The sequence below is a fragment of the Cyprinus carpio genome, chromosome A17 (assembly GCF_018340385.1).
Source record: "Cyprinus carpio isolate SPL01 chromosome A17, ASM1834038v1, whole genome shotgun sequence".
Classification (NCBI taxonomy): domain Eukaryota; kingdom Metazoa; phylum Chordata; class Actinopteri; order Cypriniformes; family Cyprinidae; genus Cyprinus; species Cyprinus carpio.
The window spans coordinates 8,696,464-8,711,034 of NC_056588.1; the positions used below are offsets into that span (position 1 = coordinate 8,696,464).

Genomic DNA, 14,571 nt, shown 5'->3' on the forward strand with positions numbered 1-14,571 from the left:
AATTATATTTTTTCCCAGCACATGAGCAATGATGCCTTGGTGTATGGCTGCAGTCAAAAATGTTGTAAGTACATAGATATTTTCCAATCACTTTGCATTTATATCATATACTGACTTAAAAAATGGCAATTATAGTTTATAAAAGATAGGAGAAATCTATTTAAAGGCCTTGATGTCTTGATGGCATGGTCTCACTCTCCCTGTTAAAGTGGCAGTGTGGGTGCGTGCATGTGATGCTGTCATACCCGGTTGAGACTGACAGCTTTGATATTTATGACGTAGGCTGATAAAAGAGAGCATTCGGCATGAGTGTGTGTGTGTGTGTGTGTGTGTGTGTGTGTGTGTGTGTGTGTGTGTGTGTGTGTGTGTGTGTGTGTGTGTGTGTGTGTGTGTGTGTGTGTGTGTGTGTGTTGATTGCTGGGCTATGATGGGTTCACTGTTGGTAGTCTTCTAAGACTTAGTGCACACATCTCTCTAAACCGCTAATAAGGTCATACTGGCCACACAAACATGTACACACACACACACACACACACACACACACAGTTCTCTCTAATTCACACCGTCACACAATAACACAAAATATATATAATTTGGCTATTTCTAAAAGAAACAAGATCATTTGCTTTTGTCTGCTAAACAGCACGTAATGCTCTATTCAGTATTCAAATCAAATCTTACTCTTCCCCACATCATGGACAATTGTTACGTTCTTAAAGATTCAGGGAGTATGTATTGTAGTATATTTATGATAGACACAATGCAACAGACTTAATATTCTTGAAACATTTTTTATATTATCGATGTATCCTGGAGTTCTGCTCAGTCACATTACAGCTTGTCACATGGAGCTTGTTGGTGGTGACATTTAGACTTATAAAATCAAACTCTGGCTTTTTAGCACGAGTTTTTGACCTATGCTCTTTTCACTTTGCTTGCTGTCAGACAGTTAAACAGTTATTTGCTGAGAGTGAGACAGAGAGAGAGATGTTCCTAAATTGTCTGAAAAAGATTCTACTGCATGGGGGAGAACAGTTATTCGTCTGCAAAATGTATACTTTAAATTATGTCCTATTTAACTTCACAACTTTAATTGTATCCATGAATTGTCTCTATACATTCGTACAATAGAATTTTCTTAAAACTTATATAAATAATAATAATTAAATAAAATAACATTGATTGAATAAAATTTAGTATTGTCATTTTTCCTTCATTTAAAAAGTTAAGAAATTAATAGAAGGCTACTTTATTATTAATGGTATTTCTATAATTTCATTTTCTTAAAATGCATTAATAATTATCATACTGATTAAATTAAATCAAATAAGCTTTTTAAAAATGTAAAATACTTTTGTAACTTTTCCTTCATTCACACAAAAGTTTAAAACATAAAGCATCTTATAATAGACATTAATATAACTTTAAAATTATTATTATTATTATTATTATTAATGCTTTTTAAAGAAAATTCTATCATTATTTGTCCTGCAGTGCCTGTGTATAAATGCTAGAAGAACTTTTTTACATTCTGAACAAAAGTTGGTTCATTCCACATTCATTCAGGTCAGCCATGAGACTCTGCAACTTTTTACTGCTGTCTTTCTCTCTGTCGGACTCGGACTTTCATTCCTTTTACTTATTTCCTCTTCCTCTACCCTCTCTCACTCTTAAGCTTCTGAATCTGTCAGGGCCTCGAGAGGCTTAATCAGTGTCAGAACGGCCTTCACCAGAGCCTCCAGCTGTGGACATATTAGTTTACACACACACACACGCACACACACACACACACACACACACATGCACACACACACACACACACACACACACACACACACACACACACACACACACACACACACACATATATATATATATGTCTTTTGTTTCCCTGCAGAGGAAATTGTTCAAACTATTGGACACAGAATTAGACTGTGTAAGAGGATGCTGAGGGGAAGCATATAGGGGCAGAACATCACCAGAAGACACACACACACACATACACCATCTGCAGCTGTATGAATAAAATTCTGATCTTTTGCCAAAGTTTGTCCTTGGTAGAACAACCATCTACCAGCGTTGTTCAAAATGATGCATGAAATGCATAGAATGTTGATGAATATTCTAAACTTGAGGACCGGTGAGACTGAAACGTGAACGGCTACATGAGAAATGTTTGGTGAGCGCAGGGCACCCTTCAGTGGACGACAGAGAAACTGCACTGCCTTATCGGATTAAAAATGATTCCTGTACTTCTTTGTGGTCTCATGTAAATTGCTTTCCTGTATCGCGTGAATCTACAGCGACACGGTAAAATAAATAATATTTCACTGGAATCCTGAATGTGAATTTTCAGTGTGTATTAAATGTGATTCAATGAGACCATGTATTGCGAAATAATAGCAAGTAACGTCTTTCAATAGAGTTGAACTGCGCTCACAAACATACCACGTGAACAAAAAAGTAGTCCGATCAGCGAATAAACGACTATTATTTTACCGAGTCAAAATTGTACAGAATTTTTATTTGAATTTTTTTTTCATTTTTTAAGTGAAGAGTGGGGTCTCCCCCCGCTGCCAAAACAGAATTCAGTAGGAAACACTATTTGGGTTTGTGTACTTTGTTCATTCAATCATGATGAGTTTGGGAAAGAAACTGATGAATGATGTCTTCTGTTCGTTTTGACCTGTATGTACACACAAAGTGTTTGCAGGTATGATTGTACACACACACACACACACACAGAGAGAGAGAGAGAGAGAGATTAATAGGCCTACTCTGAATTCAGTGATTATCAATAAGATAATCATCTGAAGTGAAGCTGATTTGATCAAGACACACACTCACAGATTAATAGGCCTACAGGTACGTGTCGACTGAATTCAGGGATTATCAATAAGATAATCATCTGAAGTGAAGATGATTTGATCAAGACAGTGACTGCTACTCAACGAGATACTGTTATTTAAAACAGTTTTTCTTTAGCCTATTTTGTAATGCTAGAAATGTGGTCAAGCATAACATCTAAGAGATTGTCAGTTTCGTACTATTTTCAATCTACTAAAACCACGGGGATAGTTATGGATTCTAAAAGTGCGGATTATTTTATTCCCTGTCATTTTATTGGCAGCGCATGTACATTTACGGGTCAGTCAGAAGTGCGAAATTGAATATTAGCCTACTGTCCATACTATTAATCGAGTCATTCAGACGTTGCCAGAGACAATAGTAACTTTCAGAGAGCGTCCAGTCACGTAAGCTAATTCATCTACACGAGCCAATCAATGACCAGTAGACCTCCCAAGCCCCGCCCCCTATGCTAATACGAGTCCTTCCTTGCTGAAGTGTCTCGTTAAATGGGAGCGCGTTTGCATGGTGTCTACAGGCACTGTACTATCACACACCAGAGGAGTGTCTGGAACATACTTTGAGTTACTTTATTTGAAATGCAAAGCTACTGAAGACCAGAATCAAGATATTTTTGCAGGATTTTATTGTGTGAACTTCGCTGTGCTGAAATGGGTGGCCAGGTAACCCGTACCTCTTTAGGTGAGTGACAGTAAAATTGCATCTTTTCATTATAATTTCGAAGAACTTGTTTGATCTAATATTTGAATATAAGTTATGTGAATTATTCTTTGAAAATTATATGAAGAATTTTGTCTGCATTTTCCTCAAATTATCTGAATGAAAATTTGTTTTTTTTTTCTTCATTATTATAAAGACGTTATTGTAACTTAAACATAGCATGCTTGTTGCTCAGTCCTCTCATCAAACAAATCACTTTATTCTCTTCTGTTTCTCCAACATAAATGGGTTTTTGTAATGGTTTGTACTGTAGATCAATACTGATCAACAGTTTGTCTTTCAGGGATCCATTAAAATTAGCCTACTATATAATAACTCTAATCATAACCTGTAAGAGAGTTTTATTTTATTTTTTTTATAATTAAATTAATAATAATAATAAAAAAAATTATTTGCTTTATTTAGCATTACTTTTGAGTGCTTTTTACTTTTGAGTAGGCTATGTCCTCAAAGGGACATTTTTTTGTGTGCCTGTAATAGTATATCCTCACACACATACACATAGTTTTAGATTTGTCAGTTATATAGGTTTTACTCTTTCTTGCTGTGAACAAGAAAAGTAGGCATAATAGAGCATTTCAGATTTATACCCACTCAGTAAACTGAGCTGACACTGAGTCAACCTGACACTTAGGCCTGTTATTGCCTACAGCACTGAGAGAGAGAGAGAGAGAGAGAGAGAGAGAGTCCACACATATAATGGGACATGACATTAGTACCAAGAGAACATCTCTAACATCTCTTTAAACCAAGAGGGAAAACAAGAGATATTGAAATATGTGATTAGTGATTACATATGTGGGGCACTTTTTGTCAAGACCAGCAACTGCCCCCATGAAATAATGTCATAATGAAAAGATTAAAATGTGAAATGTTTTCTTTGAAGATTTAGGTTTATGTGATAGTAAATGTATTTTGATCAGTCAAACAAAATGTATAATGAAAATCAACAGTATGAAAACACAAACACATTTATTGGTTTTATATGTACAGTATTTGTCATGACATACAGTAAAAATATTTGTTTGATCCCCTGCTGATTTTGTAAGTTTGCCCACTTACAAAAAAAATGAAGAGTCTGTCATTTTTATGGTAGGTTTATTTTAACATATAGAGACAGAATACCAACCAGTGTTCATTGGCAAACTTTAAACGGGCCTGTACATGTGCCTTCTTGAGCTGGGGGACTTGCAGGCACTGCAGGATTTCAGTCCATTGCGGCGTAGTGTGTTAATGTTTTGTGTAGTGACTGTGGTCCCAACTGCCTTAAGATTAGGGTTGGGAATCGTTAGAAATTTTCCGGTTCCGGTTCCGCCTAACGGTTCCGGTTCCGATTCCAGTTCCATTAAAATTATTAAACGACTATTAAAAAAATAGTGGTAAGGAAAAATGCTCAATACTGTTTATTATTTACTGTCAACTTAATTTAAAGGTTGTCAATGTCAAAATTCAATATATATATTACAGTATACAAATTTTCTGGTTCCGATTCCATTTAAATAAACTATTATTATGTTTTTTTTACTATTTTACCTTCATTGGATGTAGTGTTGCTGGAAGATAGTAAGTAATGTTGAGTAATGCAAGTCCATCAATTAGCATGTGCTTAATAGTTGGTGTTTTTTAGGTTATGGATAACATTTTGCTTTTCAAGCAGGAATAAGGTTGGCCAAATAGTCCCTTGAGGGCTGAGACACTTGTTCATTTTCCTAAATTAATGAAATATAAACTGTTGTACTTATAACCATGTATACACACACTCCATAAAGCCCATATTTTACAAATAATAATGCAGTCAGGAGATGCTGTGATGCAATGAGCGGTTTCCACATTTTTAAACATTTGAAATGCATGAAAATAAATATTTTCTATCACTTTGTTTATCACTCTTGAAATGAGCTGTACACTAAATAATCTAACCCTCATACTTACATCACAATAGCAGTCTATTTATTTAGTGGTCCAAGTTAAAGTCAGTATGTATATTAATGACAATATGGGACAAATATAATGTAATTTTGTGGCGGCAGTTGCTGCACGCTGCCGGTACATGTACAGTCAGACAAAACGATGGCTGCTCACAGCGCTTGGTCACGTGTTGCACCACAACCGTTTTTGGAACCGAAACTTAGAAATTGCTCACGGTTCCGGTTCTTTTCAAAAAAACAGAACAGGTTCTCAATAAGAACCGGTTCTCGTTTCCCAACCCTACTTAAGATCATTAACAAGCTCCCCCCATGTAGTTCAGGGCTGATCCCTCACCTTTCTCATGATCATCCTTACCCCATGAGCCAAGATCTTGCACAGAGCTACAGACCAAGGCCGATTTATGGTTGTTTTGTATTTCTTCCACTTTCGAATATTTGCATCAGCAGTTGTCTCCTTCTCACCAAGCTTCTTGCTGATGGTCTTGTAGCCCATTCCAGCCTTGTGCAGATCTACAATCTTGTCTCTGACATCCTTTGACAGCTCTTTGGTCTTGCCCGAATCAGCAGGGGATCAAATAAATATTTTCCCCACTGTAGAGGTCAGGGGTTTGTAGTTGGAATATTATTTTCATTTATTTATGTGTGTGTGTGTATATACAAACTGTCTCATGATTCCCATATAAACACATACACAAATACACTCACATCTGCAACTGCATGTCCTCATTTGCCCACACAGAGATCATGCAGATAAAGTGGGAGAAGTATGTAGAATCAGTCTCTCTCTTGTGCAACTAAAAGCTAAAGTTTCAATTGTTGACTCACACCCAGTGAAATGTCAACAGCGGTTAATTAAAGAGAGTAATGTCTCTGAAATAAGATAGTGTCCTTGACTTTATACTTCGGATAGGTCTGGGAAAATATGAAATGTTGAGGAGTGAGTGTTTGATCTGTCTGTGAGAATCAGTGCGCATCGGATCTGGTCCTCATTAACGGCTATTTATATTTTTAATTACTTTATATATAGTCTAATTCATCATTATAGAATTGTGTGCTATATATGTTATGTACTGTACTATACTATATATTGTATATATCTAAACTGTTTACCACTGTATTTTTTTTACTCATCTACAATACCTGTCACTGCATTCCACCTTTATGCTACAACGCTCAAGAATGCTTGATTCTGATTGGACATTTTGAGGTGTTTTTTTTTTTTTTCAGTAACTGTATAGCCATTGCGTAGTTCCAGAAATGGACCATATTGCAGTTCCAAATCACAGCAAATTATTTCAGTAGTTTAAAATAATAATACAACCACCTAATAAGTTTGATTTGTTTATTTGCTAATCTATTTGTTTATTTGTTTGCTTGTTTTTGTTCTAGTCAGTCCAATAATTCAGGTTTCACCAGCTCCACTACAACAAATACTTCAGCAATGAAAAAACATTTTTGTTATATCAAAAAGAAGTATATTCATATTTTTCAGTAAACGTTTTCCTAAACAAAAAGATCTAATATGTATCTTGCAGCAATAACAATAAATTACTGTATATACTACTTTAGGTTGAAAATGGGCCTACATACTGTGGGGTGACATGATTAATTTTTAACACGTTCAAACTGATGCTTTCAAAACTATTGTGAAACATTCTCAAATATCACAATTGTTACATAACCTTACTTTATTAAAGTTTGCATGGCATAAAAACATGTAGAAATCATCAACAAAAGTAGTTGTCTGATGTTGAATAGAGATGTTGACTTTCTAGTGTGTGAGTATTTGTGTGTGTGTGTGTGTGTGTGTGTGTGTGTGTGTGTGTGTGTGTGTGTGTGTGTGTGTGTGTGTGTGTGTGTGTGTGTGTGTGTGTGTGTGTGTGGAGACATAACCTAATTTTTGACACCCTGAATAGCAGAAACCTGTATCCTCTCGGTGTCTCTTTTGTAGTCTCTCTCTTCTTGATAAAACTTTTCATTCAGAGATGGTAGTCACTGTCCTCTCTCTTTTCTGTAAACCCAGCACAAAACTCTTCGAAAGAAAAACAGTGCCAGTCAGGATTTACATTGTTGTGAGTGCCTGTTGAATGTATAATTATTTAATTTTTTTGGTCCATCTCTCAGACGGAGGAACCCTTCGCTGCCATCCCTTGAAAGTGAACATGTGCCCACAGCTGCCAGCAACCCCGCCGATCTGTTTCCACGCCAACACGAAAGGGTCTCAAATCGTGATGGACAAGATGCAGCGCAGCGTGTGCCGAATTGCCAGCTTCTGTAATGCCATCACCTTCACCAACCGGCCAGTCAGAATTTATGAACAGGTTCGGCTCAAGGTATGGTTAACTCTCTATAACTCTCACCCATTTCCACATGGCATCCTGTAAAGCACTTTGTGTGGTCCCAAAATTGCCCTTTTTCATATCACTCCATCTCAAACTTTCCTGAGAAGGGGAAAACAGAAAGAGAATGCTAGAAATGCTAACATGTGAGGTAGTGCTGTTATCTCGTTCTGGTGAATGAGGTTGTTTGGAAATCTGTGTCTGATAAATACGTCTGCTGGTCTCCATTTATCACACTTGTCACACAATAACTTTAACATTTATTTCTTGAAATATGTATAATTTAAGCTAACTCTCTCGGTTTCTCTCATTTTTGGTCACTTCTTTTAGATCACAAAGAGACAGGGATGTTGGAATGGTGCTCTCCGAGTGGGTTTCAGTACGGTGGATCCATCTGATTTAAGTTCAGCATGGCTGCCACAGTTCACCTGCCCAGATCTAGTTAGCGAAAGGGGATTTTGGGCCCGAGCGCTTCCTGAGGAACAATGTGAAGAAGGAACCATTCTGTCCTTCTGGTTGGATAACACAGGGCGAGTGTTTTACCGGGTTAACTCCGGCCCTCCGATCTTCTTCTTCGGCGGTGTACCAGCCGGAGAGCTGGTTTGGGCGATCATTGACATTTACGGGCTGACACGTGGAGTACAGCTACTTGGTAAGTTCAAATTTCTCTCACATGAAATATCAGATTTTACAAATTTATAATGTCTTTTTACGTTCTAAACCAAGCAGTCATCAAACTGCCTGAAGCTGGTTAGCTGGACGTCTCTGTGAAGTAACTCTCTACACAGATCAGATGACGTGCCATTCAGAGTTTGCTCCGAGTGGAATTGCTGAGCCATGGTTGGCATGTAATGTGCGCCAGTATCTGAGCTGTGCTTCACTGAGCACATGCTGATCGCTTGATGAGTTGTAAAGTTCACAGAGGCCAATGCATTTTTGCTGTGCCGAGCATGTTTAAACAATTTAAATTCACAACATTTAAAAATAGAATTCTAGATTTATACCCTCTTATCCTTAATTACAAGAACTGCCCAATGGAAAAAGATGGGAGAGATTGGAACGGTTGCCTAGCAACACTTTTACTTTTAAAATGAAAAACATATGCCAGGGAATTCCAGAATGCTGGCAAAGTGAGAAAAACAATTTGTGTTGAACAAAATCAATAAACCCAGTTGAATGGAAAATAATTATTCCATTCATAATTTAGTTTTAGTGAGATTCTGTAGGAACAAGGTCAGGTTTAATTAAGCCGATTAAGCATGTCTTAATCATTGTTTATTTGTTAAGGCATTGGTAACGCATACAGATTGAGAATACAGTTGTTGTTTGGTATTATTATTCTCTTTTTTCCACTTAAAAAAGGTGGCTGCTGTAATATGGTCAAAAGTTGACAGTATTTAGGAAACTTTTGAAATTGTAGCTTGTCAAGTGACTGTACCCATACATTTTTCCTCATATCCTGCAGAGAAACACCCCCTAACAGAATATTATCACCTCCATGCTTTACTGTAGCAATGCTGTTATTTGGATGCTGAGCTGTATTGGATTTCCAACAGACGTATCGTTTGGTGTTGAGGCCAAATAATTCAATTTTATGCTCATCTGCCTCAGAATCTTCAAGGTGCGTTTTGGCAAAGCTCAGTCGTGATTGCATGTGGCCTTTCTTGAGGAGTGGCTTTTTTCTTGCAACCCTCCCATACAAGCTACATTTATGGAGATTTTGTGTTATTGTTTTCACATGCACACAATGACCACTCTTTGTCATAAATTCCTGCAATTGCTTCAGAGTTACTGTAGGCCTCTTGGTAGCCTCTCTGACCAGTTTCCTCCTGGCACTTTCATCCAGGTTGGAGCGACGTCCTGATCCAGGGAGGGTCTGTGTTTGTACCAAATACAATCACTGTGCTTCTAGCCATAATTTATCTAGCCATAATAAAGGCTTTGAAATTTTTTGGGATCTATCTCCTGACTTGTGCATGTCCACAACTTTATCCCGGAGATCTTTTGACAGTGCCTTGCCATCCATAGTTGATTGTTTGCTTCAGCTGCAGTACCAATGACTGAAATGCTCCAGGAAAGCTCTTTTCATGCTGAGCTAATCAAAATGACCACAGCTGATCACAGCTGATCAGTGGCTTTGTGTGCCATTGAGAAGGTGATTAGTTACACCTGATTGAGTTTACAAGTCACTTTAAGGAGGGGGTTGATCCTTTTTCCAACTCAGTGATTCTGTGTTTTCTTTTTTTCTGACATGTTGGTGTTATACCTTTCAATTGTAAATACAACTGGATAAAACAAAAACTGCAAAGCAACAAAATGTGATTATTGTAAGGGGGGGTGGGATTCTTTTCTATACCCACTCTAAAAACAAAGTAAATATTCATCATTCAAAAGTTAGAATTAAATAGTTTTAGATCAAATTTTGATTAAAAAAATATTATAAAAACTGTAATATTGTAAACTATTATTACAATATAAAATACTCTTGTTATATATTTTAAAATATAATGTATTCCTATAATGGCAAAGCTGAATTTTCAACAGCTATTATTGCCATCTTCAGTGTCAAATGATCTTTCAGAAATCATTCTATTCTGATTTGATGCTTAAACATTTTTGACTTTTTTTTTTTTGCTCAATATTTTTTTTTTTTTTTTTGTGGAAATTATTTTTTTTCTTTTTTTTTTTGTGGTAAATAGGATTTGATTTTAATGATGTTTAAATGAATATGTTTGATTAGGACCTAATTTATCTCAGCTACAGCTACTCAGCTATCTGTGTGTGCAAAAAAAAGAAATGTATTTGGAAAAGAAAAGTTTGGAAAAAGTAGCTTGTTACTGAAGAAACTACATTATTTTGAATAGAGCTGAGCTGTCACACTACAAAAACACGAACCTGATTTAGTAGGATGGCTAGTTTTAGTTAATTGCTCCCTTACACTTGTGTTGTAAACAGTAATGAAAAACAAAGCTACAGTAATCGAAAAATAAGTTGTTTTCATGTGCTTTTGTACAATTCTAATACATTTTAGTGAATGCATTACTATATAATTTTTAACAGATCTCTTTTCCACAGAGTCAGATAGCAGTATGTCTTAGCAGTGAGAACGGGGTGTGTTAAAAAGCATAGACACAGACAGCATGTATGTGTATTGATATCAGGGCTCAGTGTTGGTGTAACATCACTTAGCCCTTGGGACAACTAGACTAATTTAACCTTCACTATATAACCTGATCTCAGCTTTTAAACCTAGAGACGCAAATACACATCTACACACCCAGTTATATTTTGCTTCTTATCTAGCTAGCAACCTCCTGTTCACACTAATGTAGATCACATCACATCTGGCATTTAGTCAAAGTGGCTCAGTGCTGGGTAGAAGGTCCCTTGTACTGTAGGTTATCACGTATTAACTACATGTGCATTGTTTTGTAAAAATAAAATGCATGATTTTATATAGATCAAGAAACTGTAAACAACCAAGAGAGGAACATATACCGCGTAGGAGAACGTTTCTGCTGATGCAGTTGCAGTGAAAGTTATAACAGACCAGTAATTTCCATCACTGAAGCTCTGGTGTTCTCATCAGCGGCTGTCCACTGTGGATGGCCAGTGGCAACATTTTTACTGACTGAGGTCAAAATGAAAAACCATCCAGTACAATTATACTGATGATGCTGATTGCAGGCTACATGAGCAATATATTTTTATGAAGAAAATATGAATAGTGCTTCTGCATGCAAAACTCACTGCCACAATGCTAGTGTTGTGGATGGTTGCCAGGGTGTTGCTATGCAGTTGCTATTTTATTTTTCAATCAATATCAGGAAATTCAGAATAAATGAATATTAAAATAATATAATTTAAAATTAGTTTATAAACAGTACTGTTCAAAAGTTTTAGGTCGGTAAGATGTTGTTTCTTTTTTTTTTAATTCTTATGCTCAACAAGGCAGCATTTATTAAAAAATACAGCAAGTTGTGAAATATTATTTCATTACAAAAAAATAATTAGAATTCCTATTTATAAATTATATTATATAATATTATATTATTCCTGTGGTAGTGTAAATGTAAAAACAGGTGAAATAATGTACAAATAATTTTGATGTGGTTGCTAATGTTTTCTGGTTGGTTGCTAGACAGTTGCCTTTCCTTTTTGAAATTATTATTACCCACCAAGCAGAAAAATGTAAGTTCAACCACTTGGAAAAATAATAGCATGATCCTGATTATGAATGCAGAGTGTATTTGTGTTTTCCAGACAGTAAGATGGTGCCACCTGAATATCTCTGTCCTACTGTGACTCATGAAGGCATGGATGAGTGGCATCTGTCAAGCAGCTGCTCTGAGCTTGACCTCCAGGAAGATCTGCCATCCTTCTCAAATTCTCCAAACGCTCTAAACTCAGTGCTGTCATGTCAGCTCAATGATGACTTGCATTTCCATTGTGTTCATGGCAAAGGTCTGCGTCTGCTGACTGAACACAGAGTGGTGCGTTGTTATAACAGACGTGAGGATTGTGCTCTGGCGTTCACTCATCGGCCGTTGCGCTGTGGAGAGTGTGTGTTCCTGAAGGTCTCGTTGAGGTCTTCTGCTCTGAATGGATTTTTGTCTTATGGATTCACTTCCTGTAACCCAGCCCATATTAACCCAAAGCACCTGCCGGTCAATCCAGATGACCTGATAGACCGCAAAGAATTCTGGGCTTTTAGCTGCCTGACTTCACCGCTTGTGGGTGGGGATGTCATCGGTTTCCGGGCAACTGCAAAAGGGGAAGTGCTTGTGAGTCATAATGGAGGCAGGGCCTGCAGAGAGATATGTGTGGATAACTCCGCTCCTCTGTGGATGATCTTCCACTTACAGCCACACATCAAGCAAATCAGCATACTAGGTAAAAAAATGTAATTATAAAAATTATTGCTCTGGCATTAGGTGATGATGTTTATTATTTTTTATCCAACTTTTCATAAGTGACTTCAATTGATTATTGATTATAATTAAATTATAATATGATATAATTTAAATTATAAATATTTATTCACCTTTTTTAATGATTCCTCTGGCATAATGTGAAGATTTGTTTAATTTTTTCCTATATCCAATTTTACCAATTTACTTTAATTGATTTTAATTATAATTAATTAATTAATAATATAATATAACACTTATTTGCTTACTTTTTGTACTGAACAGTCATTTTTATGACATAAAAGGTATGATTGACAATTTTATTTAATTTAATTTTATTTAATATTAGTGCAAGGTTAATGCATTTTTAATTATTGCTTTGGTATGACGTGAAGATGTTTAGGTTGTTTTATTTTTTCTTATATCCAGTTTTACATAAGTAACTTAAATTGATTTTTTATTAAAATTAAATTATAATGTCATATAATTTTAATTATTTATTATTATTTGTGCAGGGTTAATGTATTTTTTTTCTTTCTTTTTTATTTTTGAAGGGACTTCCAGTTGTGACTCTCCATCATGTTCAGAAGTACAGAGGTCCATCTTTACTGATGCCAGTCACCTCTCAGCCAATCAGATTACCAGTACAGCAGTCAGGGGCTTTATGGACGGCTTTCAGTCCCACCCACAGTGTCTCAGCAGTTCTGCAGGTTTGTTCCTGTCTTTCATTCTTTTATGTTCTATTACTTTGTTAATTAATCAAATTCCTCAACTAAAAATATAATTTCTCATTGCTGTTTTCTCTGTGATTGATGTGGTAACCAGGGAAAACATTCAGTTCGCTGTCCTCAGAATCTCCCAGTACCCCTTCATGCTGTGCGATTACTGGTGAGCCGTGTTTGATTTGCTGTGAGAGGGCAGTGGACTCGGTGCTGTACGCATGCGGACACATGTGCATGTGCTCCGTCTGTGGTGGGAAGCTAATGGAGATGTCAAACCCGTCTTGCCCCATGTGTCGCAGCCCAATCAGAGACATCATCAAAATATTCGGCAGCATGTAACCTGGAAACCACCTCTCTGACAAATAGGATCCCAGTACCTGGGTGAATCTGAAGAGGCTCCCTTACAGGTCACTATCTCGTTCCCACAATTCCATTTAAAAGACTGCTTGTTTGAGCTCAGCAAGGAAGAGGTACTAATGACTGCTTAATGTACTAAATGTCTGACCAAAAATGCTGAGAAAACCCAAAAGTAACTGCTTAAGTGAATGGCACATCCCAGATACTATAAATCTCTATTGACAAATGGCAAGATATGCATAATGGAAAATCAAGCTACTATGAGACTTATTCTGATTTTCAGTAAACTAGTAACTTCATGCAAAACTGTTCACGTTTTAAAATGTTTGTTCCCACACTATCTATTCATATTTACTTGTATGAACTTGTATATGTTCAATTAATCCAGAATCAGAATCTGAAAACTCCACTGCAGATTTGATGTGTTGATAAATGTATTTTTTACAAAACATTAAACAGAAAAACAAAAAAAATGTTTTATATACCAAAGTAGACATTCACAAAATTGTAATAAGTGCCAATAACTGTTATTTATGTTCAATGTGGAATTAAACTAAAACTGTAATGCTACCCAACAGAAGAGCCTGTATTTATTATTGTAAATATTAAAATATAATAATATATATTTTGTAAGGCTTTTATATTAAGCATTTATCATCTGTATGTACAAACACTTGTTTGTTTGAGGGTTACCCTTGTTTCTCATGAATAATGCAGTGATTGACCA

At 36.2% G+C, this 14,571-nt stretch overlaps 1 protein-coding gene across 1 annotated transcript; it reads left to right on the forward strand.

Moving 5' to 3' along the window:
* The first annotated feature begins 3,090 nt into the window (after window positions 1-3,090).
* Window positions 3,091-14,432, forward strand: LOC109074496 (E3 ubiquitin-protein ligase NEURL1-like). Its single transcript, XM_019090515.2, has 6 exons — window positions 3,091-3,549; window positions 7,641-7,849; window positions 8,186-8,507; window positions 12,119-12,748; window positions 13,320-13,475; window positions 13,591-14,432. Exons 1-6 carry the CDS (start codon window positions 3,519-3,521, stop codon window positions 13,824-13,826), a joined length of 1,584 nt encoding a protein of 527 aa, XP_018946060.1. The 5' UTR covers window positions 3,091-3,518; the 3' UTR covers window positions 13,827-14,432.
* The last annotated feature ends 139 nt before the right edge of the window (window positions 14,433-14,571 follow it).

Coding starts and splice junctions, on each gene's coding strand:
- LOC109074496 (XM_019090515.2), top strand. CDS start 3,519: ATGGGTGGCCAGGTAACCCGTACCTCTTTAG. Junction 3,550..7,640: donor GGTAACCCGTACCTCTTTAG/GTGAGTGACAGT, acceptor TCCATCTCTCAG/ACGGAGGAACCCTTCGCTGC. Junction 8,508..12,118: donor ACGTGGAGTACAGCTACTTG/GTAAGTTCAAAT, acceptor TGTGTTTTCCAG/ACAGTAAGATGGTGCCACCT.